Source organism: Strix aluco, chromosome 5 (genome assembly GCF_031877795.1).
Source record: "Strix aluco isolate bStrAlu1 chromosome 5, bStrAlu1.hap1, whole genome shotgun sequence".
NCBI classification, from domain to species: Eukaryota; Metazoa; Chordata; class Aves; order Strigiformes; family Strigidae; genus Strix; species Strix aluco.
The window spans coordinates 15,490,526-15,516,441 of record NC_133935.1 but is presented as its reverse complement, the minus strand read 5'-3'; the positions used below and the strand labels follow the sequence as shown (position 1 = coordinate 15,516,441).

Here is a 25,916-nt window from a genome sequence, read left to right as displayed (position 1 = left end):
GGTTTGTTGGAGGGAGGGCCTGGGGTTGGTTGGGGGGTTCTGTGCCCACCATGCCTCTGACACATGAGGGCTGGTGGAGAGGTGGCCGTGTTTCCAGCCAGGGTACCCACCAATGAAGAGGTGCCCCCAAAGCATGTGTGTACCCTAGTGAGCATTCCCAGCAGGCCGGCAGAGCTGCTGTATTTATTTTTACAAGGAAGACTTGTCAGTCCAACAGGCTGAAGCGCTTATTTTTAAACCAACACGGAGGGAGTTTGCCAGCGGTCGGTCACCAGCTGAGCCTGGCACACGCAGCAGGGACCAACGACAGCATGGCTGCCAAGCACTGCACCCTGAAGTGTCTGCTTTGCCTGATGAACCTTCATCCTTCCAGCACCAGCAGACAGACTTTAGCCCATCATCCCTGTGTTAAATGCCCACTCATGTAATTTTCCCTTCGAGAGCTGAGACTTTCCCTGTGACTCTATTAGGAGCTTCCCATTTTGCACATTATACATGGATGTGCCTTATGATTTCTTCTGCAGGCACACCTGGCAACAGCCATATCCCCTAATACCCATAGAGATGGTCTGTCTGCCCTTCTCACACCAGTTCATAGGAGACTCCCTCTTCCTTCTTCCCCTGTCTATGCTGTATTTAGATGTTTCCCCCACCCCTTTCATAGCTGCCTTTAAGGACAAGCAAATAGGCAGTTGCCCACAGCCTTCTCCCATGGGTTCCTATGTTGCAGCTCTGTTTTCCCTAGACTCATAGCCCTGTCATCACCCCTTCCTTCCTGACCTTCTAACATCCCCCTCAAAAGGAGCCATACCTTCCAACTCTCTTCTTACTGCAGAGGCTCTAATGGCCTGAACCAATCCTCCCCCCCCCTCGGTTTATCTCTTTCTCTGCTGCAGCCTGCTCATGGAATGATGGACAAGCTAAAGGTTGAGAAAATACAGTAAAATGCCTTTCTTATCCTGTAATGACCAAGGGGGAGGACACAGCCTGATAAAAATGACAAGCCAGAAGAATTGAGAGCCAGACCCTTCACCTGCCTGTCCCTCAGCAGACAGAAAACACTTGATATACCTGCCATGATTGCAACTGCTGCAAGCCTGGAAAGAAAGAAATTAAGTACTGAGCCAATTAGAGCTACAAGTTTCTGGCCAAAGAAATGTCCTTCTGCTTGCTACCTGTGAAGACACTAATTCAGAGACTTAAAGGAGGAAAAACCTGGAGCAGGCTGAGCACTGGGAGCTGGTGGAAAACACATCTGTAGCCCTGTTTTATGGCCAGAGGGCTTTGCTTAGCATCTGGCATCTGCATAGTCCCACTGCAGTGATAGAGGCTCACAGGACATACAGATCCGGCTGCTCACTTGGGCCTATCTCTCTTTTCAACCAGCTACTTTACTCCTCTGTTTTTATTGGCATGATTTTTGACAGCAGCAACTACTGCTGGATCAGCCATTTCCTGCCGGTGAGTAGCCAGGAGGCAAACATTTCAATAGCTCAAGTGCCCCAAAGGCAGTCTAAGCTGCTCTGCAACAAAACACCTAGACCTGTGACACAGTGTGCTGCAAACAAAGCTCCATACACCTTTAGTTTGAACAAATTGAACCTGAAGAGGCCACAGGGAGAAACAGACGGGGGAGATAACAGGCATAAGGCTTGATGTATTCCTATGGCTGCTTGAAGTGACCATCACAGAAAATTCCATGGATTTTCTACTCTCCTTCCTTGTTCTGACTCTGGATGGAGACTGAAGTGGGGGGTCTTTCTGCCCCTTTAGGTCTGCTCTACTCAGCCTCCCACCACTCTTGTGGCTGCCTCCAGCCCTGCTTGTTTTCAAGTTCTCTAGTTGGCCCTTTCTTCCCATGCCCACCACCAGTACTTTGGGCAGAGCCTCAAGTTGTACCATGTAGTTAGCTGGTGCTCCACAAGGCACTTGCCAGCTTTGAAAAGAATGGGCTGGTTATGTAGCATTTACTCTTCTCCTTGTTTCCCTCTGTTAAAAGCATGCTAAAAGCAGGTAAAATGACCTTCAGTAGTTCCTTTTACTTTCTCATACTGTAACCACCACAGAGATGGTACAAAACTGTACCACGAGGAGAGGTAGCACAAGCAAATCATGTACGTCGGGTGGTTTCTGTATGAAAACGCAGCCCTGAGCTGGATGCAGCTACTGTGTGGTTTGGGGAAAGGGGGCTGGAGGACCTGTGTAGTGTCTCTGCCAGGTGGCTTGGGCTTGACTTCACAGCGTGTTAGCCCCATGGATCAAATTGCCCTTTGCAGCATGCTGTGAAGACATTTCAGACTCCCTGATAGCTGTACTCCAGGCTGAGTGACGTGAAACATGCCCCTCCACTGCACATTTCAGATTAAAACCTTACATCAAATATAGGTATCCCCAGTTCTTTTTAACAGAAAGAAAAAGGAAAATAAATCCCACAATTAAAACAGGTCTAAAAATCTAAATATATACTATGTTCTGAAAGAGACAGGCAAGAAAGCATTATATGCAATGTATTTGCATGTGAGCATGTGTATTTGGATGTGATCAGGCAGCCAAGGTACTGAGGGTAAGGAAACAGGCTGGCAGCAAAATCCTTGAAATGCTACTGCAAATGCTGACCTGAGTCTCAATGAAGCCCCACAGCCAAATTTACCCAAAGCTTTGTGGATATCTGAATGGATTGATTTTTCTTAACTGCTGTGGTCCAGCCTAAATCCCTCCTTTTTTGCACACCTAGAGTTAGAGAGGTGTGGATGCAGTCTGGGTTTCTCAATTTGCACCTTTCTTCAGCCTAAAGCCTGCTCTAAGAAGAGTTAATCCCCAGCAGTAAAGCAGGCTGGCCCTCCTTCTGTCACACTCGCTAAGGCGCCAAAAATGGTTGAAGCCCATCTACTGCCAGAGGACTCTCGGGAAGCCCCAGTCACCACACACGGCAATTCCCTGTTCAAGGAGGGATCCAAGGAAGGCTACACCACCAGTCAGGCTTCTCCATGTGGTTCAGGTTCACATTTAAACATATGTGATCAGGACAGAAAAGTTTCTACTATCTGACCAATCCTGAGATGGATACCTTCAGCAGAAGTGGAGTCACTAGGCTAGTCACAAATGCAGACATAACCCTGTAGAGTCAAGATTCACTTTTCTGAGGGCTTCATCTGAAGATCACCTCAGATCTGTACAATTTCAAACCCCCAGTGATTTCTGTGCTGTAATCCTGAACACCATCACTCATTGGTGGCTCCACTGGGCCACATCACATCACAGTTCCTGATGCAAAGTAGGTAAATGGCCAAGTGAGCAACAGGCTTTTCCTAGGAAGGCAAGAACAAACTGGACACAACAGGTAAACTGGTCCCAGCAAGTGTCTGGCAAACAGAAGATCTAGCTCTGCTGCTAATGCGGGTAATGAGGAGGGAGGACTACAGGTAACCAAAAAGCCATCAGTGGTTCAAGCCCTCAAGAGACCATGGGCAGGAAGAGCTGCAACTTTTGCACTGTGGCAGAAAAGGAACAGACATGGGTTAACCTGTGTTGAGGAACTTAGCTCCTCCCACACAGACTCTGTACTGATTAGCTTCACCCTGGCAGCAAAGAAGCTCACTTAAGGGAGAATCAACTAATGGCAAATAAAAGATCTTTGTCCATCCACATATAGCAAAGCTGAAAGATCAGGGAGATCAGAGGGACATGGCTTTGGGTCACTAGTTAGCAGCCATTCCACCTATTTGCAGCAGTTTTCCTCAGCAGCATTACAAATAAGGCTTTTTCCCAGTCAGCATTTATAATCTGACCATGACCAAAGCCTACCCTGGGGACTTTAGACTGAGCTCTGTATGCAACACCCATGGCAGAGGAGGGAAGGTAGCTCTACTCTAGTTCCTCCTCTGGTATAAAGCTCATCCCAGGACCAAATCTCTATCAAAGCCCAGGAAAGGCCAGCCTGCAAAGATTAGCTGCTGGTGCTTCAGAGGAAGGTGTGGGGCATGTGAGCAGAGAGAGCTGGAGTAGAGGCAGCTGTGGCTGAAAAGGGGTGTGAGGCACTCAACCCTCTCAATTAGCAAGGTGTGTGACTGCGTTCTCACTTTTTGCTTTCTGTGGTTTGTGTTTCTGGCTTCTGCAACGCAGGCACCTTCATAAACCTTGTGGGTTTATTTGGTTTTTGTTATGGGGTTTGTAGTGTGGGGTTTCTTTTCCCTGGAATAGCTAGAGATGAACTTGCAGCCTGTGAAATGTGGGCAATTTAACAGGGGACGCACAGGCTGCGCAGCTTGATCCACTTCTGTAGTAAGTATATTTGCCTCCTGCTAAGGTGTTTTAACCAAGGTCAGTGGAAATAAACACTATGGCCAGACAGCTTGAGACAATTAGCAGAAAACATAAAAAGAGCCAATTTGCCCAAGCTGGTCAGATCAGGAAACGACAGTCCTTGCAAGTTTGTGACTCAGAGGAGGGAGATGTCTTTCAGCAGGAACTTTTCTAAATTCTCCCTTGGCTGATGCAAACCAGCATAATTGTACAGAAGACAGGGAGAAACGCTGGTTGATTCTGGCTGTGGGCTTGGGATATGAGTGCCGAAGGATTTTGCTGAATTTGTTTATCATCCTGGTTAAGATTTCTTTTTTTTTTTTTAAATCTCCCTGCAACTAGTTCTTCCTCTGATATTTTTGATGATGTTAAGAAAGGGAATCTGCTTGTCCAGACTCTATTTATTGTGTAGTTTCTGAAATACCATTTTGCCAAAGAGCTGAAAACTACAAAGGTCCAAGTGAACACTGTGGATATCCACAGTGTGAGAGTAGTTCTCTGTGTAGGTGAAAATCTGTCTGACAGGCTGAATAAGGGCACAACTGCACTCTGGGTTAGGCAACAAAGGCTGGTAGTAGAAACCCCTGAAACCAAAAGGTGTTTCCTGTAAATGCATAGGCCTGTGTTAGCATGGCCCAGTGCAGGGGGACAGTTTTAATTAAGCTGGATCTGTAAGCCAGGGTGTTTTTTCTCAGCTGAAAAGTGTTTTGGCTTCCTTGTGACCAGAGGACAGGAAAAGATTTTGCAGTAAAAAAAAAAACAACTGTTGGCAACTGAGGCACCTCTTTTTGGCTTTATGGTCACTGTGCAACCAGGCTTAAATGTTCTGGGAGCAAGTTCCATCAGCTCATATCCAGCCATGGTAGGTCCTGAAATAGCAGACATCAGACCTATGACTGGTTCTTCAACCTAGCAGTGCTATTTTGGCAGCAGGCCCAGGGTTAAACATAACAAGAGTCATTTTCAGTCCTTGCTCTCCTGAAGGTCAGTGGCCCAAATGGTTGGATGTTTGTCTTAGCTGTTTCCGGACAAGGTCTGCATTTTGTAATGATAAGGCGAATTTTGGAGATCCTCACATTGGCAATCTCCCACTAACTCTAATTAGAAAGCATGTTTTTCCTGAATAAGAATGTCAGGATTTGGTTACTGGCAATTTTTAATTGTTTTGACTATTCTGAGCAGGGTGTTCTTTTGTTGTTGCTATAAAGGCTCACTGTTCCCTCTCACCTCCAGTCCATGACTTTCACAGCATAGCGCAGCTCATTCTTAGTATTAAGTCCATCAAGCCCAGCTTACCAGAATCACCCATTGCCAGGTGAGACTTTGAGGTTCATTCATACACTCAGGTGACATGGAAGAAGCAGTCTCCCTCTTAGAAATAAGTTCGCTCTGGCTCGCCAAATGTCGTCTGAGATGAGTCTTCTCCCCTCTAAAGCTCCCTCAAAAAGCTATCAGAGAGGTCAGCCACAAATTGGTCCCATTTTTTCTGCCAGACCTCTTTGGCCTTTGCTTTCTCACCTGGTAGCATGGTACTGTATCTGTGAGGAGGAGAAAAGTCAGTATCAGAGAGCAGACAAGGGGGCAACTATTTCAAGATCAGTGAGCAAAATGAAAAGGCAGGAAGCAGCAATAGATTAACCCTTGCAAGACATGCCTACACGGCACAGAGTAACATAGTATAAAGAGCCTTGAGCTCCTGCCCGCTGGGCTCATGCTGGGACAAGAAGCATAATGGCCGTATCAACAGCTACTGAGTCCTGCACCATGAGGACAAACAGCGCAGTCTGCATAAGCTGGAGGCTCACTGGGCAGCACCCAGTGGCTAGGAGAGAAGATACAGCACTGCTGTTGCTTTCAGATGTGCCCTGGGCTTGGTCCAAATTGGTAGGAAATAAGAGTATTTGTTGTCTCCCTGGCCGTGCGGGTCTTGGGATTGACGAGAGGATTGGCACAGGATTTGGCAAACAGACAAGTGTCTAGGAAAGTACAGAAAGACCCTGAGCACCATATCTAAACTATTTTGGGACATCCAGAGCTGTCCAGATAAATAGAAAAAGTGGTTAAACAAACCCAAACTACATGCTGGTAGATTGTTTTCCTGTGTTTCCCCAGTGGGCCATGGCAAACAACGCAGCAAGTCAAATTCTGGCAGAAATAGACAAGTGATACAAAGACATAAGATTTCTCCTGTATGCAGAAACAGATGCTGGTTGCAAGTTCTCAAAGGATGGAAAAGGGGGAATAAGACACTGAGTTAGAGAAAGGCATTCAAGAGCACAGGCAGAGGAGCCTCTGCAGTCCCTGTGTCCTGCCCTTGGAGGAGACACACAGAGAATACTTTGCCACATGAACTGACCTTCTGTTAATCCAGAGGAGACACCCTGCAGCCAAAACCCAAATACAGTGGCTTTCCAGGAAGCAAGCTGATAGTCTCCGTAACATTACTATGGCCAGGTGAGAGAGGTAAGGAACTTACTTTATGGAGTTGAGTGCAAGTTGTTTTAAGGTCCTCAGGTCAGCATTCATCCCTCCGATGGCCATGAACACCTCGTAGAAGTCATAGGAGACTCCCTTTGCCCCAAAGATAGGGGGATCATCAGGACTGATCACAATGGGGTGCCCTTCAGCCATGAGGTCAGCTGCAGGGTGGCTCCGCAAGTCAGGTACCAACAGTAGGACCTCAGTGGGAAAGGATGGGAGACAACACCACATCAGGTTATTGCTGTAGCCGTGTTTACATTATGGCACCCTTCACACTGCATACCTGCTATAGCTGCCTGTGTCAGCAGGTAGTCATAAGGGAGGAAGAGCCTCCAGAGGGCTGTTCAGAGCCTGTTAGGCGTTCTGCTCTGAACTGCTGCAGGAGGTGACTACTTGTCTCCACTGACTATACAAGGAGACTGGTTTCTTAAATTAAACACCTAAATTAAGGCCAGTGGGCTGAATAACTTCTGCTTATTTATAACAATTTGACTGTGAGCATTTCAGGAACAGTCTTTTGGTTATGTATGTGCCATGATGCTTAGCCCAGGGCATCTGGAGCTGGTATCAGAGTTCTCTCCCTCAAGGCTCCCATCGGTACATCTCTACCCCAGAGCATCCTTTCTGCTGCACCCAGGGGACAAAAGGCACCACACTAATGTGTTGCAAAAGAGTTCCCCCTGGTTATGACTTCTAGAAAACGAAAAGACTTCCAGTTACAATCCCAGCTTTTCAGCCTCTGGCCCTCCTGACTTTGAAGTATTTTCCATTATGTATCTTTAGGCACCTCCCTGGCTCTGGGCCTCATCTCCACTAGGGAGGACTGCCTTCCCAGGTTCCTCTAGATAGGAATTTAAATTATTTTGACCCGACTGGCATTACAAGCGTTATATATACACAACATGTGTCTACGTAGCAAACTGCAGTGTAATGTGCTGCAAAGAAAACTGAGCCAGCCTGGGTGCAATAAAATGTCTAGCTGCCCCCCAGCTCCCTGCTGCTCCTAGCTGCTATGGTAAATCCCATTCCAGTGTCTCAGCTCCAAGATCTAAGCTTTTACCAACATACCTGGTTGGAGATGGGACAGACTTCTACAGGAATATCCCTCTTCCGAGACAAACTTTTGGCTACTGGGTGTTTAGTGAGGGCAAGTCCGTGGCCAATCCGGCTGGTATTCAGTAGCAATGCATCCAGCACATTATTGTCTACAGAGGTGCCGTGCCAGACTAAGCAAAGACAGGTAAGAATCACTGCAATGCTGCAAGGAAATACATCTTCTCAAACTGCTAGATGTTTTTGTTAAAAAATGTCCCAGTTGCAAGGTGAGAGAGTTGCTCATGCTCTGAGTTCCCATTTTCAGTGAAACAGGGATCCAAATCTGCCCAGGACATTGCCCAGCATAGAGATAGCCACTCATCTCACCCGGCTTTAGATGTCCACAGTATTGCTCTTACAGCTAAGCTAATCATGCTGGTCTCCATTCACAGTCAATGGAGAGAACTAGTGATTTCTGAGGAATAGCCTGCACATTAGGATGAGATGTATAAAGGGAGCCTAGGGTAACTAGTTCAGATGTAGACATCTTCTCTGTTGATGTCAACATGCAATAAGCATAACACACAAATTAGACACAACTGTCATACATGGTTAGGATAAATCCCACCCATGTGGACTGAATGATATATTGCAAATAATAATACATTGCCCCAGGAATGAAGGGTAATGATCAGTTATTTTGATGAGTGTATTCAGGAAAGACTTGAGGCTGGCTTAGACATTCCTTCACCTTATAATGTAAAATAATGGTTGGGGATTTCTGCTGCCACTGTGGATGGGAGGTAAGCGCTGCTCTGAGGAGGAAATGGCTACCAGCAATAACTCATGCAGCATGAATCCATGTCACACACAGAGCAAAGACACTGAGCAACATGATGCCTACAGTCAAGAGCAAGGAGCGGGTAGGGAAGGTGCCATGTAGGAATGCTACAGCAACAAGCTGATGTGGGGAGAAGCATAGGGAAAACCAATTATATACAGGTGTATACACACACACACACATCATCTTGATACAGCCAGGCTTGCTTCTTCTGTGCTTTGCAAGACCACCACTTGCCTCTGCAAGCAATAACAGGCCTTGAGTCCTCATGCTTACCAGTCTCCCCAGCATGGAAAAAGTATGGCAAATTGACCCCCAGAGAATACGGGATGGTCAGAGCATCCTTCAGGTCCCATAAAGAATGACCTTCATCCTCATCACCAACCTGGGGGAAAGAGGAAGGTATTTTTGAACATTCTCTGGAAGATGGTGGGACTGAGCTATATATCACTGAGGTGCCAACTGTACTGAATTACAATGCTGTGGGATAGGGAGCTGATTCTTTCAGGGGATTTTGTCAGTTGCCCTCAACAAAATCCTTAGCTGGAGGATTTGCAATTCATTTACACTGATTTCAGTACAGCAGCAGAGGATCTCGCTCTGGTATAAAACATATGCCATATTATACATATAGTTATATCGCACCTCTAGGGGTTAACGCGAAGCCACAGAAAAAATACGGTTACCAGGTCGAAGCCTGCCAGGGTGTCTGGGAAGCGGGCTCTGAGTGCCATGGCAGTGACGATGGCTTCTTTAATCTGGGAAACATTCAGCATCCTAAAGAGCAAGAGAGAGAAAGCAGTGCAGAGGCTCACTCCCAGAAGGCTTGCCTTCTTTGGGTTTGACTTGTGAAATGGGCCCCCAGGGGTATTTCCAAAATGCACAAGTTGCTCCTGAATCTGACAACCATCTTCAGGTCTCCAGAGTAACAGCAGTAGAAAATTGATATTATGAAAGGAAACCCCTGAATGACCAGGAAATGCCTGGCTAGACCCTGCTGTCACTGGAGTTGAGGCATGCTTGTCTGACTCACTGGCTTTCCCATCTACCAAGCAGGGAACACAACAGCATGGAGAGAAAATGTTTAAATTTTTTTTTTCCTCTCAACTGTTTTGCTGGGAGGTGGGACAGTAGCTTCATTTCAAGAGTTTTAAATTTAGATTTCTTCCAGCCCTATTGGACTTAAACATCACAGTGCATTTTGCAGACAGACTGTCCCTACCCAAGCTGGCCAGAGGCAAGCCAGCTCTGAACTGGGAACGGCATCATGCCGAGCCGGAGTGAGTAAGTGCTGCTGAGAGGTCTGTTATATTTGCTCAGGATCACCTCACATGACTTCATGGCATCTGGCTGACTTGGAGAACAGCCTTGTGCCCGCCTGCGAACAGCAGCACTAACATACTGTACAAAGGCTGCTGGGAGAACAGTGTTTGCAAGGTCCCACAAGGACCTTTGCAATACCGACTGCCCATACTCAGGCACTGCTGTCATTGCTTCAGGTTCCGCAGAGAGGGGGAGTATGTCTAGGCTTGGGAAGAGAGCACACATGGCTTGGACACGCACACACGCACGCAAGCAGCCCTCCCCTTGCTCATTCCCTCACCCAGGGCTCGCAGACACTTGTCTCTCTGGTGCACACCATGAGCTAACCTTGGTCACTTCGCACATACGCGGACTTATATAGATGATTTCTCATCCTCAGCCTTTTACACGTGCCAGGAAATGCTTCGGGAGTCAACACCCCGGGTCTGACGATGGACATGGGCATTGCTAACCAACTGTGGCACTTCAGCCTAGCCGTTAGCATCACTTCTCCTGGCCTGGACTCCTCTCTCCCCACCGCCGCCTCCACCTCAGCACAGCCAGCCACACACAGCTGCTCTTAGCCCAGCTCAGCCTCTACCTGTGTGCTGTAAATATAATCTTGGCTCCAAGAAAGTCAGGGTGCTCCTTCACAAACTGCCTGGTCACTTCCCGATAGGTTGCCACGGACCATGACTTATTGTGCCGGGTGCCATCCAGTTCATACACCTGCAGGATGAAAAGCACATGACAAGCAGAAGTTGGAAGAGGTGTTTTGTTGGAGGTTGGGAGAAATGAACTGAAGAAAACCTGCGAAGAAGCAATGTGCTGCGGTCCTGGCAACAGGGCAGAAAAAAACAGTTAAATCTGTGCAGAACATTTTCTTCTTGAAGCCTTTACAAGCTGGCAAGAACCAAAGAGTGGTTTTCCTCCCTCCTATGTGATACAAGAAACAAGTTTCTCCATGTTCAGACATGGCAAGCAAGTGCCCTTGAGTACCCAGAGGAGACCATGACCTCTTCTTACTCATGTCTGTATCAAATGCTGGGGCGTTTTGTCCAGCCGTCTGGTGGCTCACACACGCTCTGTGCCTTGCAGTGGCAGTCTGTCAGCCAAGGCAGCCCCAAGGCACACGAGGGCTGAGCTCCATAAGCTACCAGCTGGGCTGGGCTTCTGCTCTCCTCTGCCAGAGGTTTGCTCTGTGACCTTGAGTCAGTTGTTTAGTCTTGCCACACTTTCCCAGCTCTCTGCCTGCAAACTGGGAAAAATAATCCTTTTGGCATGCTCTGTCTCATCAACTTACTTTGTGAGTTCCTCACTACCAGGGCTATATGCAGGGCTTCTGCCCTGATTTCAGCAGGCGTGTAGACTCTGCGTGCCCCAATTGATACTAACCCGCAAAGGCCCTGCCAGGAGTCACTCACAAACAGTGGCTGAAATCACTCCGTTTGTTCTCATTCTCCTCTCTTTTCTTTTCTCTTTCAGCCTTCTGGTCCACTCCACCTTCTTACTTCCCCTCTGGTGCTGCCCGTTGCAGTGATGCCCCTCACTAAGCCCCTGTGCCCCGTCACACCATGGTGTCCCCCATGCAGACACCAGCAGCCGCAAATGCTCAGGGGGAATTTTCCCCTGCTACAGCCCATGGGAATGTGAAACTTTACACAGCTGAATTTGCAAACACAGCTGGGTTTGGGGGGCTTTTCCACAATGTTTGCTGTTTCACACTAAATCCCGACTTTCATTTACTTTACTTCAGGGGCCGCTTCTGGCAGGCTTTGCTGCAAGGCGAGCTTTTGCAGAGTGTCAGCGCTGTTGTCTGAGCCTTGTAGAGGAACTCCAGCCACACAAGCATGTCGCTATTCCTGTCACACCCTGCTCACCTCGACTTCCACGGCGAAGTGTTTCCTTTCTCTCTCATCCCCCTTGCCTGCGCTGCCCGTCAGGGCCGGCAGCCCAGCGTACTCGCAGCTCCTCGCAGCCCTCGCAGAACGACCTGGGCTGCAGGCAGCCTGACTGCCTGTACCTCACAGCACGCTGAGCTGCTGGGTGCGAGTAAGCCCAGGGGCTCTGGAGGCTCCCACGCCTGGAGCCAGCATTAGGGGCTGGATGGGAAACGAATCTTCCCTGCCAAGCTTCTGTTCAAAAGACAGTACAACCATGTCTAAGGGCTGCCGGTAAACGCAGGGTATTTTCCAGTCAGGCCCACGCACTTGTATCATCACAGATACTCTTGGCTCGGAAACCTATGTGACCTGGGGGGATGCCAGTGTTCACACTGTCTCACAGCACAAGAATTTTGACATTGCTGTTATTTTCTCTTTCCAGGTATCCCAAAGACAGATGGTGACTGAGTTCAGAGCAACTGGCTCATGACCAAACCCCAGCAAAGTAAGATACATATAAGCTGTGTGGTCTTCTCCCCTTCCTTTCTTTTTTTCTTTTCAATACACCCTTCTCATCTCAGGCACGATAGAGTGCCAGCCTGCAGCCCCGACACTGAGCCCTATTTTGCCATGAGGCCAGCCCAAGCTGCAACAGGGCAGGGTTAGCAGCCCTGCTCCCCAGCTGTTGGGGCGGAGGCATGCACAAAGCCAGATCAGCCTCCAAATTTGTCACAGCACCTTCCTGTCTGCTGACGGGGTGGCTATGGAGGCCTGTCTGGCAGCTGCAGTGGTTGCTGGGGCACTGACATTCATCTGCAGCTGGCTGGAGCTCACCAGCCATTGCATGCAAGGGCAATGATTTAAGGAAGTTGCTGACAGGCACATCTGGGAGTCGGGTCCCCAGTGGGATGTCAGCATGGCAGCTCCATCCACTGGACACCGTGGTGCCAGCAGCAAGATGCTACCGGCGTTCCCACGCACAACCCACCACCACCACCACCTGGTCCTTCAGGTGCTGCCAGATAGATGGACCTTGCACAGCAGTTTCATTCCCGTTGCAATGGACTGTTAAGAACATAGAGGTAGGCGGTGTAGTGAGGAGTAGCAGCCCCGGTTGGTTTGTTTTGGTAAGGCTGACAAAGGTCCCACCCCCCTGCTGCCCCTCTTCGAGCTGGTCTGGAGAACTGTATAGGAAAGGTGTGCCTGCAGCGTTGAAATTGCCACCAGGAAAGTGGGAACCATTACAGCCGAAGAACAGCGATGGGCTCTGTTGGTGCTTGAAAGGCACTGGGGCAGTATGGGGTTGTAGGACAATCTGACCAGCTCCAGGTGACACGCAGGGAGAAAGGCCTAAACTATTACCAACAGATTTTAGTGTTCGTAGCAATGAAAGGAGCAGTTCATACTTCACATACCTTGCCAAAATTTTACTTTGTCTGCAAACTATGGAAGACTATGCTTTGCCAGTTGGTTTACTAACCTGTTCAGAGAAATCATTCTGAAATAAGCTGTGGATTTAAAATAACATAACTATTCCAGAATAAGTCTCTGTTCAAGATGGGAAATTGTTCCAGAAGAGCTGCCACAGAACAGGTGATTCTGGTGCAGACAAAGCTGATATACATCTCCCCAACCAGCAAGATTTCGACACAACTCCCAGTCAGACTGTACCATGCAGTTTTATGCTGTTGCCACAGTATCTTCCTTAGCCATTAAGAACAAAGTATCTCTCACTTTCAAGTCCTTGCCTATGCAAATCTCCAACAAAGACCTTTGAATATGATCAAGGTTTTCCAGCATCCTTAGAAAGGCAGGTATGCAAACATCCAAAAACTAAATTCAAGATAGGGCTTGAGAAAAGTTTTGGAGAAATAAGGATTTAAAAGAATACTAGAGAAGCCAAAAAATACGTACCGGAGGCAGGATAGCTCTTATCTCGACATACTGTACATTATCTTCATAGAGCTCCAGCAGCCCCTGGTAGAAATAGGCCTTGAACACAGGTGCATAGCAGATAAGTCCAGAGGCAATGAGAAAGACTTCTTCAAATCTTTTCCAAATGACAGTCTGAGAAGGGTAGGCCAGCTCAGGGGCATCCGTCACCAGGGTCAAGTTTCCCAGCAAGCTGTAGAAAAGGGTAAAGAGAAGAGGAAAAATGAGAATAGCAAACAAGACAACTGGCTTTCAGCATGCAAAAAGTTGCTGGCTGGTGTCTGGATGTTCAGTACAGGAGGAAATAGGTTTCCCATTGTGAGTTTTATTGTCAGAGACCAAGCTTTGTGGACGTGACACTCTGCCACCTGCATGTTCTGGGGTGCAGCAGGGCAGCCGCTGTGCTGAAGGAGGCATGTGTTCTTTGGGCAGGACCATGAAAAGGTGCAAAGCCATTCCTGCCACAATAGGGGCCCAAGATCTAACTCGGAGCCTGTTGGCACTGCAATACAACAGGTGTAACAATGACTGGTGCAACTAGGAAGCATTCAGATCATTTTTTCTGCCACATATATTTACCCCTCTAATGGCTGGTACAATAATAGCTGACAGGTAAAAAGTCATATGCCACATGTTGAGCTACAAGCAGGGTAAGACTAGGTGTTCCAAACCCGTCCCTTCCTTTTTTGAGGGCAAAATCTTGAGTAGTAATAGAGTTACAAAAGCAAGTATGAAGTTTTTATAAGAATTGCACTCTGCTACCCAGGGGTATCATAGAATCATAGAATAGTTTGGGTTGGAAGAGAACTTAAAGATTATCTAGTCCCAACCCCCCTGCCACGGGCAGGGACACCTTCCACTAGCCCAGGTTGCCCAAAGCCCTGTCCAGCCTGGCCTTGAACCCTTCCAGGGAGGGGGCAGACACAGCTTCTCTGGGCATCCTGTTCCAGTGTCTCACCACCTTATCCTTAATCCAAAAGTAGGCTATTACATCACTCCTGTAGACAATATATTCTCCCAAAGATCTTCAATGCATGTAAAAACTTGTGACACCTGGCCCTAAGTTCACCACCTAAAGGCAGACCGAGTCTCCAGGAGATGCCACGTACTGGGCCACCATCAACCTGCTTACTAAGCCTGTAACTTGCCCTGGTACCTTCATATTGTCAAAATATGTCATCTAATATAAGCAGGGGGAAAATGATTGTGAATCAGAAATCCTTCTCCCCCCAGTGGAACAAACCTGATATCCTGCCTGCTTTGCTGATAACTTCTTCAGATTCATCTGCTGGGAAACAACTGATAAGAATCACGGGTCCTGACTTTTCCTTAGTGGGACAGAAATGTATTTATTTCCTCCATAGGCTCAGCTGGCATATAAGCCTCTTTCAGAAATCCAGAGAGGCGGTGGGTAGTTTTATCAAGCAGAGTTTAAGGGAGCCAGTAATTGCAAGATTATCTAGTTGTGGGTGACAGCTTGTATTTAGGACAGGGTGAGCGTTGTGCTGCAATACTGTCCTCTGACAAGTTGATAGCCTTCATCCCACCCGAAGCCTTGCCTCTGGCAACAGCTGTCTTCCCTCCGCTGGTGGCCACCTGAAGAAGAGTTTGTAATAAATTTCTCAGGCCGGTGGGCAAAGTCTAAATGGCAATACAGGGGTGATTAACTTCATTCCTGGGTGGACAACCTGAAGCCATCGCAGCAAGCTACAGAGCTGGCCAGGCCTGATGCTTATCTAGTATCAAGGGCTAAGCAGGTTCAGATAGAAATACCTTCAACCATGCTTCATCTTTCATCCAAGTATATTGTCTCCCCTTGATAACAGCTACTGGTCTTTAATAATGTTTCATGTTTGATGTCTTGGCCCCCATCCTCGTGCAGTTGTCTGCTCAGTTATATGGGAGGTGTGGGTTTGATTTGTACTCTTACTTTCTTCCAGGAGGCTTCTGTGGATGGAATTAAAAATCTCCCTCCTACAGATGTAAAATGTGATCTGGTCCAAACTCATAAGTTAAGACATCCCGGGCAGGTACCTCCCTTTTGAGTCCCTCTATCCTGCCCATAAAATGGAGACTGTTCTGCCAGTGTTTGCCTGCTGTTTCATGCTCTAAGGACCCTCTTCCAGCGGCTTCAGTTTCATTTTTTCTTCACTCTGTTAATTTCTTTGCTGGGAACAATTTTAGAAGCAAAACTGTACATAAAGAGACGCTCATAGCACGTTAAGGATGAGGTTTTAAATGTTCAACAGTCAGAAAAATTCAGGGTTAAGGTTTCCACACTAGCTTTGGCTCTGCCCTCCTGCCCTCCCACACATTACAATAGGGGCTTTGGTGCTGTTATCACTTGGACACTGGGCAACCTCGGCTACTCTTCAGTAATCCATGCAACCAAAGGGGACCGAGCTGGACTACGGCAGGGGTGGGCAGTGGGGAGCACGCAGCAGCAGCACACACCACAGCATCACCCTAGAAACCAGGAATGCAGGAGCCAGGGGCATCTTGAAGGCGCTGATCCAGCTGCTGGAGCTGCGGTGGAGGCCAGCTGCTGGCGGAGAGGAAGGAGGGGAGAGGAGGTTTTGTGTGGGAAGAGCTGGGGAAAAGAGACTTTTCCAGTCCCCTCCTGGCCAAAGGGCAGCTCCCCGACAACCCTGTGCACCAGCAGAGAGCACCTGCCCGAAGCCGAGAGCTGAGCGGGGCTGTTCCCACCAGCCCTGCAAGCACCGAGGGAAAAACCTCCCCGTGGATCAAAAGGCTGTGCAAGCCCGTTCTCGCCGCCCCGCGCAGCTTCATTTCAGATAAGGATGGGCGGTTAGTTGGGCTCCCACTGCTTTCTCCCCTTGTCCTGTGAGAACTCGGCTCCTCCAGCAACGGGTGCGCACAGAGCTTCCCTCCCTGCCTTTAAATCTAGCTGTACAAACTTGTGGTTGTTTACTTAGCCTGTGCTCTTGGGCTAGAAACAGCAATAAATCCCCACACTGCCCTGCTCCTAAAAGCACATAAATCAAATTGTGCTTTTTTTATAATCCCCTTCCCTTTGAGACTGATTATTGATCCCTATAACTGTTGAAGATTTATTGCGTAATAGTGATCCATCCTTGATAACTGGGTAATCTCCTAAGGGTTCAGGGGCTTTTGCCATCAGTAGCTCATGCAGATGAAGCAAAGCTTCATAAATACATTTTTTGCTTCTTTTCTGGAATGGGCCCTCGTCAGTGATCAGGTGCAGACTACAAATAGCCTTCCATGTCATGTCATATATGCACTGAACAATGCTATTGCAATGCATATGCCCAAAGGGGCACAGCTAAAACAACCAGCTAAGGATTATTTCTTTTCAACTGTGGTTTTGCTTTCTCTTTTCCTGTTCTTCTTTTTCCCCGTTTTTCTTTCTTGCGCTATATAATGCAGAAGCAAAGGGTTTTGTTGCCTTGTTTTTAAAGGCATTCTTTTTCCTGCTTCTTTTTCTGTTCTCAATGGGTAATTATACCCCTCTCCTCACCGTAGTATCTGAATGTCTTCCAGTGGTGCATTAAATAGTGTGACTAACATCTGTCACATGTGGTTCATTCGCTTTCTCTCTCTCTCGTCCCCTCTTCTTCTCCCCAAGGGGAGACTTGTAGAGGGAGTGGAGTGCTTTGTTTCTGTAGTGGATTTTTATTCTTCTTTTCCCCTTGTAACACACACACTGCCCTATTTTTCTGTGAGATAAGGCAGGCGGAGGACATGGAGGGGAAGGTGATGGCGGTCCGGGCAGCCGTTAGCGCCCAGGGGAGTTGTTCCCGCAGCCTTGGCCGTGGTGTCAGCTCCCTCACAGATGACTTCATCCTGGTGATAGAGAGCTCCGCTGGGCCACTGGAGCTGCGCTGCCGGGCACGGCCTTAATCCTCGGGCTGCTGGCAGGGGGGGGTGTGGTGGTATTTTACAAATACCTGGAATGTCAACATTGTTTCCCTAAATATCTAAGGGCATGCTCTTTCTTTAGAGACAGTGGCCATTATGTTGTATCTTGAGGAAAAAAATTACATTCTCCTATATCATAATTGATTGTGAAATAAATAAGTTAGGATTTTTTTTTTCTTTTAAGTCTCAAAACAAAATTCCTTTCCTTTCTTTATCTCCTGGCCCGTGGTCTCCTGGCTCTCATAATAGCACCCTTTTGGAAGCTTACCAGTAACAGAATACTCCAGGGTCTTGGCTCATAAGATGTGTATTTTGAATAGGAATGATTAAACCTTCTTTTGAGGGAAACAAACAAAAAGACTTCCTTCCAAAACACACACACACATATGTATATGTATGCATATGTACCTAAAAATGCAAACAGCAAAAATGTTCAGGAATGCAGTAAGGTGAAAGAGGTGCAGCCTCTCAGAAACATTTCCATTGTTCCCTTCACATTTGCTGATCCACCCTGTCTTGCATGAGAGCCCTTCTCTGCTGCCATATTCCCTCGATACTTCCTTGAAACCACCCAACTATCCATCCGTTCCTTCCTCTGACATCTGCTTTCTCTCAGCTTGTCAGTGCTCAAGGGCAAAGAGGAGTGCAGGAAAGAGGTAGCCTGGGATGCACATGTTCAAGAGACTGGGAGAGTTTCCAGAAACTGAGAAGCAGAACAGATTGGGGCCTATTCCTGGCTAGAGACCTATTTCCAGACGGCCAAAAAACATTCCTAACCCCTATACTAGTACCCAGGGATTAGATTAAAATAGGAGAGGAAGCGCCTCAATGTGGCTGTTGTTCGTGTGTTCGCACATTATGTGCAATGACTCCTCTGCGATTTTGTGGTGATGAGCACAGAAGGGCGAGAAATGAAGGACAACATAACTCAAATGAGTAAGTCTAAGCACCAGAATGCAAGAGATCCAAGTTTGCACTTGGCTCTGGCACACATTTGCTGAGGAAAATCACTTCAGTGATCTCTGCCTCAGTTTCCCCTCTGCCCTTGGGGAGACCCTTGGTAGCAGGGTTTGTCTTGTGTCCCTGTGCAGTGCCTGCCACTCTGAAGTCCTGCTCTGACTTACGGCTACTAGACGATGTCAGACAGCTCATACAAAAGAAGAGGAATGTGATAACACCACCTCTGAAAAGAAGTCATGTTCCCAAACAGGAACATAGGGAGCCAAATAATGCACAACTCCATCCTCCTAGGTGTATAGGATGCCATGGCCTCTAGCCTCAGCCAGAAAGGGATGTCACGCTATGGACTTACAACCGAAAACAAGTACAACGCAGGGTTGCTCCTGAGACAGTTCAGTGCAATTGCATAGGCTTTAAGAAAGTGAAGCTGATGCAAAATCCAATCTCTTGTACATTATTTATGGGTGTCCTGGTGGGGTTGAAGTGAGCTGGTGCTGTGGTCTTTCCCTCCTCATCACTCCCAGTAGAACTTGAAGGGAGCTAATGGGGAACCAATTTTCTCTTTGGAAGACGCAGCTACGTGACTTCTCACTGGATCTTATTTCTTCCATCGTGTGTCAGGACAGTTGAGTCTCAGGATATAAAAGGTCATGAGCCCTGGCTCTGGCACTACTTTCTCCTTCCCTTCTGGACCTCCGTAGAAGAGGGTTGGTGGATGCCCCTGAGAGTCAGCTCTCTCTGCCCTGCCCCTTGCTGTTGTTGGGGAGGGAAGGCAATACCATGCCAAAGGTCTGGCAGCTCCTCAGATTCTCAACCTGACCTCCTTCCCAGATCTGTAGGGCACAGAGCCCAGACAGCTTCCATGTGGAGAGGGGTTAGGTCTCTATTTAAAAGCACACACCCTCACTGAAGATCACTACAGTAAACCCCATCAAGTTTCATTTAGGAATTGCTGTAATTAGGGTCACCCACATCACCTAAATCCAGCCTTATGTGTTGGTACAGCAATGTTGCCTTTAATTACATGACACCCCATACTATTTTTGTCCGTGGGACCCCAGCCCCCCTAGCACTGTGGATGGTGGTGCCCTCTGAATGGATTGCTACTCAATATTTTCCTTTGTTCTCATCACTCAGTGTCTGACTTCATGCATTATTTAGCATGCTCTCTCCAGCCCACCACATGCCATGCAAAACTACACACTTCCTCCTGGCCTTTCGGCAGGGCTTTGTCCTGGGATCTGTAGCCCCTGGATAGGGAGATAGGCCTCCCTCTTCCTGTCACCACCAGCTGGTGGGGGAGCCAGGCTATTCTCACCCACCTGTAAGTGATTAAATGGTAGGTGGCTGCTGAACAGCCAGCTAACACCTGGTCCTGATAAAAGGCTGCCAGCAATTAAGGTAGGAGTTGTCTGCAAGGAGGGGAGCTCCTGTGAGAGAGTGGGTGATGCTTTGGGGAGCTATCTGAGGCGTAAGCTTCTGGACAGCTATAGGAGGCCTCACCTGTAAGGGGAGAAGCTGTGTTAGCAGGAGGGTGTTGAGGTGGGGAGACTGCTACAAGACAGAGGACTTGTGTGTAGGGTTCATTGGCTGTGCCCAGGCTGATATGTAACCCCTTGTCTGAGGGCAGGAGGGCAAGTCATGGTTCCTGGTGCCTGAGGGTCCTGTTGGGAACGAGTGCCTGATGCTTCAGTGTGGTGGGTACCAGTGGGGTTTCAAAGACAGTCCTCAGAAAACAAGGTTGGTGTTTGGAGTGAGAGGCTGGGTTTTCTTTTGTGGTGTTTTGGGGTTTTTTTGCTAGTGCAGTAACTAACATAAGTAGCTTGCCCAACTTGTTGCTCTGAATCAAGACAATGACTTTACAAATGTCTTCTCTGCTGTTGGGAAGAGCCTGTTCATCAGCTACCTGACTTCCTCACCCTGTCCCTGTGTACCTTAATGGATGAGGCAAGGTCTTTCACTATGCAGCCCTGTCCCATGCTGGGAGTACATGCAGCCTGGGTGCTGATGAGAGGTGGGGGCAGGTGACATAAATCTACTTAAACCACTGCCTTCAACGTATCTGTACAATCAGCCAGAGTGAGGGTGCACAGAAATCTTCGATTTTGATGGTCCTTAGTTCTGGTGTACTTAATGCTGCAACCTTCAAGCTCTTATATTGCTACTTGCTTGTTCTGTGTATGCAGCCCTAAATTGAGTTCCCTACTTTCAGAGCAGCAAGCAAATGGGAAAGGTAGACCAGAGTGATTCTGCTGGCTACACAATGCTATCATGAAGTACCTGCAGGCTTGCAACCCCTCTTCACTCACCTGTTATCAAACTCAGTCACGTTGCGCAGCTGTTTCCGGTAATTCTCCAGCAAAACCCACTGGGAGCACTGGGCTGGCACTGGGTGAGGAGGTTTAGGCTTGGAAAAGCGAAACCGAACGGTGCCTGTGTGAGTGAAGCAGATGTAGCAGTTGGGGAGGTAGGTGGCATTGTACACCAGCCAGTCCACGCTCAGGATGGCATAGTCGTGCAGGTGTAAGACAGCACCTGGTGGGAAGAAAAGTATATCCTAATGAGATAAGGCAACTGAGAAGAAGGAACTGAGGTTTATATGTGATAATAGTTTGAGTTTGCCCATCCAGGGGCATCTGGAAATGCTTCTAGGTGGCTGTGAGTGACCTCTCCCAGCAGAGACTGTGCGGCTGCTCTGCCTCCCCCGTGCTGGGACATGTGGCCCCCTCCACATCAAACACGGGGCAGGCAGAGCGTGACAGCCCCCTGGGAGTGGAGGGAGGGGGGAAATCAATAGGGAGCTCCGCTTCTCCGCTGGGATGGAAAATGCTCTGAGTTATTAAAGGTCTTTCAGACAGACTTTGCTGTGAGCTGGCTCAGGCCCTACTGAGTTAAAGAGGAACTTGCACAGTAGGCAGCAGTTTACAAGGCATGCTAGCTGACTGGCAGACCTGAAGCGAGCCTCTGTATCTAAGCTATTTGAATCCTAGCCTCAATTGTTGCATCTAGTCTGTGTCTCTTCTTTTATCTCTTTGAAGTTCTGGTGTACACCAAAATTCCAGACCATGACACACCGGGGAATTGTACTCAGATGCAGAAGTACCATCTACTTCTATGCCTTATCAAAACCATGCTCACTTACATTGTACATCTGCTGCTGGCCAGCACAAAGGGCCTCTGGGATACTCTGTTATTGTGCTGTATGTTGGCAACTGCCAGTCTTCCTGGCATGGGAAGCATCCTCTGCATGCTTACCTTCCTCAGCCCATCCTTTTGTTTTGTTAAAAATCTCTTCTTTTGCAGAGACTTCTTACATTATTGGTGCTTGACCTAAACTTCACCTTTGTAAAGGGAAGATACTGAGAGCGCTAAAGTCTTACAGATATGTATTAGTCTAGGGGAGACCTCACAGGAAAAATGGCTTTGATGTCCTTAGGGGTAAAGGGAAAACATGAGTAGCAAGAACAAAAGACTGGTATGTATGTGACATTAGTCAAACTTCAAGACTATAATTTATAGTGGACTAATCTAATATAGACTATAATGTCTATGATCTCCTATTACAGAGCATCTGACTTAAAATGCTGAGCAACTGTGGTTGCTGCCCTCAACAGAATAGGCATGCCACAGCTGTCTAGACCTGACCTTCCTCTTGCTGGCAATGCTGCCTCTTTCCTATATGAGCAGCAATAGAAACTACAATAGTGCTTTAAACAACAGTAATTCCCAGTGACTCTGATCAAGACTGAAGCCTCTAAGAGTAGGTCCTACTCAGGCAGCTACAAGGATGTGATCTTGGCCCTAAAAGCTTATGACTCTTGCAAAGATTCTGAGAACTCATTTTAAAATCTCCTGGATGGAGAAGTGCGGGGTGGTTTTTTTTGTTTGTTTTGATTCTTCCTTGGTATCAGAGATAGCCCACTGGAGGTGAAGAGGGCAGTACTTTTAAATTCCTTCCTGTTCAATCCAGCAACAAAAGGATAATGACAATTCTGACATACCAACCATTTATGGTAACAGATTAGGATGCTGCAAGCCAGGGATCCTCATCCCACCAGAGGCTGGGAGGGAGAAGCTGGGAAGTGAGAAAGATGGCTCTTATCCATATGCCAGTGTCACAGCCTTGCAAGTGAAAAATACTCAGGTGGAGAAGCTGACTTCCAAATCTTCCAAAGCCAACCTGTTTCCAGGCAGCCACATGGGCAAGGCCATGGGACTCTGAATCTAAAAAGACACCCACCCTTCCAGGTGGTTCATTCTTCAGAATCACAGGAGTATTGACAATGTTCACTGCAGCTGTCTCCTAGCTCTAGTTAAAGAAGACACTTTGTTCAGATACTTCCTTACTGAACCAGAAATGTAGAGGGAGAAACTAGTCAGTTGGGAGTCAAAGACTTCCTCCTGTGATCACCTCAACCCCCTGCCTCTCTGCTGAACTGTCAGCAGCTCAGGGACACGGAGACTTTAGGCTTTCTGCTACCCAGCCTAGGTGGTTTGGATTTCACCTTGGTTAAAAATATCCTCTCCCCCTTTCCATAGCAACCTGGAGTACTGAGCTTTCAGATGCTGCTGCGTCCCGTCTGCTTGTTGGAGGATGCACAGGATGGTGCAGTGAAGGTACCTGACAATCTCCTACCGCTATCTAACCTAAAATGGTCCAAATGCCTTTGAAACTTTGTGTGTTCTGCAGAGTACAGAAACCCTCTTGGTATAGGGCCTGGCAGCCCGTTAGCACATAGCTTGCTGCACAACAGGGGTGAAACAACATCTCTAAAGATGAGGAGAAATGCCTGCCTTTATAAGCAGAGGTCTCCTATAAGTGCACAGAGCTAAACCTGATGAAGAGAGACTAAGTGAGTTAATACAGTAGTTTTTCTATTGCATTCTATACGTCACATCAACACAGGTTTTGACTTGCATTCAACAAGTAAATAAAGATGCAGTGCTGGAGGTAGCACCTTCCCCTCCTCTAGTGCCCCAAGACTTTCCAGTAGACTTCCTGGTCTGCTACAGAACCACCTGCAGAAAGACTTATTGGGGGATACAGTATTTTTGGCTAAGATGTGGACTAAGACGTGGTCAGTAATGTGCCTGTGGTATGTGTGCGTAGGAAAAGGAAAGGCCCTGGCTGGAATGTGCTGAGCAAATATGGATATCTGTGGTGTCTTGTTGTCTTTGTTTCCTCTGCCCTTTCTCCACACTTGAAAGGCTGAAGGATCCATATTGTAAGCTATACCAAATGCTACAATTGCTGGAAATGTGTATTCATCCAATCCATCCCCCTCTTCCTCTCTCCCCCTGCCCTGTCCCCAAGCTCAGAGGCACGGCTTTTCCTGGAACCCAGTGAACACGATTTACAGTTCTTATAAGCTTGTCTGCCACGTCTTGTGCTTTGTCCCAGCTCTGTCGTAGAAAGCAAAAGGTGAGAGGAGGATTAATAAGACAAGCAATCCCTAGGCCAAGCCTACCTTTTGGCATGTGCTTTAAGATGCTGAACACCGTGCTCTGATCAATGAGGCTTTTTGCCCGAAAGAAGTGCATGCTTGGAGGAAACTGTCCTGTAGTTATGGCTGTTGCAACCTCCTCCTTCTTGAGGTTTACGAGCTTTGTGCTGAGCTGCTGTTCCTGTCTACTCAGCACCAAATTGCTGCCAGTCTGACGGGCTTTCTCCTCCTGCATTAGGGAGTCCCGGTCCTTCCAGAGTGGGGTGGGAAGGCAGAGGGAAGCCAAATTCAGGAGAAGGTATGCCAGCCTTATGCCTTGCCTAGATGGAGGCTTCATCTTAGAGCTGCACCTAGGCAGGAGGAGAAGATTGGAGCATTAGCACAGGTCAGAAGGTGATACCTTAGCAATGACCCATTGGGATATTAAACTGTTGGCCCATCCTGCAGAAGTAGTGGGTTAATTAGCTCAGTACTGGGGGGAGCATCTGGTACCAATGTCCCCTGTATTTAGAGCTATGCATTCGCACACTCCTCACGATGCTGACTGCACACAGCAAGACTCTGGGCAGGGTGGAGAGGAGATATTCCTCCCCTGATCAGGCTGGCAGCACGTCACGCAGATCCACAATATCGCAAAGGTCTAGCCCTGGAATAGCGGATTGGTGAGGTCAGGACTCTGGTTTGCAAGCTGGGATGGAGCCCCCTCAGAATAAAGGGTGCTGGTGATAAGGTGCTGGCCATGCTGCTAGTGTCCCAGGGAGGGAAGCAGGGGGCCATAGTACTTGAGATGCTTTTGTTTTTTACTTGAGCTAATCGGATCCTGATTCCTTACAGTCAAGAGAAGACCTTGTTGCACCCTTATAGTATATCCCAGCTATCAGAGCGGTTAATTTGCAGGCAGAAAACCCCACAGCTTCCTCTGCAGTGACAAAGGTGTGTCCCTTCCTTACAATCCCACAAAAAAAGGACAGAAGGGAGACCATGGGAGTAGTAAGAGATCACAGGAGATAGGCACATGTGAACTCTGAGAACTCTGCCCTTCCCAAAAAAGCACAGCTGCAATATAATCCTTCAACACCAGGCTCTAGTGACCCTCCACACCAATCTCTCCAGAGCAAAGCAGGCTAGAGAAAGGCTCAACATTTTGAAATGGTCCCCTGTGAATTGCACAGTAAGTCCCTGCTTGCGCATGTGTCTTCTGCTTCCAGCCTCTCTTCCACCCATGGGTGCACCAGGATACCCTCAGCCCCATCAGTGGGTCCCAGGGGATGAGGGCGTGCTGGGGGAGCAACGTGCTGGAAACAGAGGAGGGGTAGATGCAGCCCCATGTCAGGCCTGGCTCTGAACTTAGAGAAAGAAACATCCTAAAATAAGGTGATATCTTATCCCTGGTGAGACCGACTCACTTACTGTTAACTTTCCTCCTCCTTGCATCCAGAGCTCATCCAGCTGCTGCCCGAGAGAGCAGGGAACAGTTATCTCTCTTGCAAGCCGGCACTGTCCCAGCAAAGATAAAGAGGCAGGATCCGTCCCAGTGGTGCAGAGCAAGGCACCCGCCAGCATGCACAGTTCCTCTTCCTGTGCTGCCGCTCCAGCTTGCTCAGCTTTTATTTATTCACGTCCCTACCGCTTCATGAATATATAAAGAGGAGGAGGAGGCAGGGGAGGTTATGAGAAATCAGGACAGAGGCGCCCAGGCAGGCAGCTGAGGGGAGCTGGGCTGGGAACCGGGGGACTGAAGCAGTGGAGTCACATATGGGAACCCTTCCAGCTCCCACACAGAATAGAGGTGGACTCTTTAACCCATCATTGACTGCCAGTGAGGCGATCAGGGGC

The 25,916-nt window shown here is 48.0% G+C and overlaps 1 protein-coding gene and 1 long non-coding RNA gene across 2 annotated transcripts in view; one reads left to right on the top strand and one right to left on the bottom strand.

Annotated features, from left to right (window-relative positions):
• Positions 1-25,916, top strand: part of LOC141924149 (uncharacterized) — a 53,495-nt gene that overhangs the window by 166 nt on the left and 27,413 nt on the right. The window contains exon 2 of the long non-coding RNA XR_012623467.1: positions 12,287-12,349. This is a non-coding gene — a long non-coding RNA (uncharacterized LOC141924149). The remainder of the gene's footprint in view (positions 1-12,286; positions 12,350-25,916) is intronic.
• On the bottom strand, positions 168-25,647 carry ADA2 (adenosine deaminase 2). Its single transcript, XM_074826092.1, has 10 exons — positions 25,491-25,647; positions 24,105-24,430; positions 20,946-21,171; positions 13,759-13,969; positions 10,563-10,690; positions 9,346-9,436; positions 8,936-9,044; positions 7,852-8,009; positions 6,779-6,981; positions 168-5,840 (listed from the first exon to the last, which is right to left on the bottom strand). The coding sequence occupies exons 2-10, from the start codon at positions 24,415-24,417 to the stop codon at positions 5,732-5,734; spliced, it is 1,548 nt and encodes a 515-aa protein (XP_074682193.1). The 5' UTR covers positions 24,418-24,430; positions 25,491-25,647; the 3' UTR covers positions 168-5,731.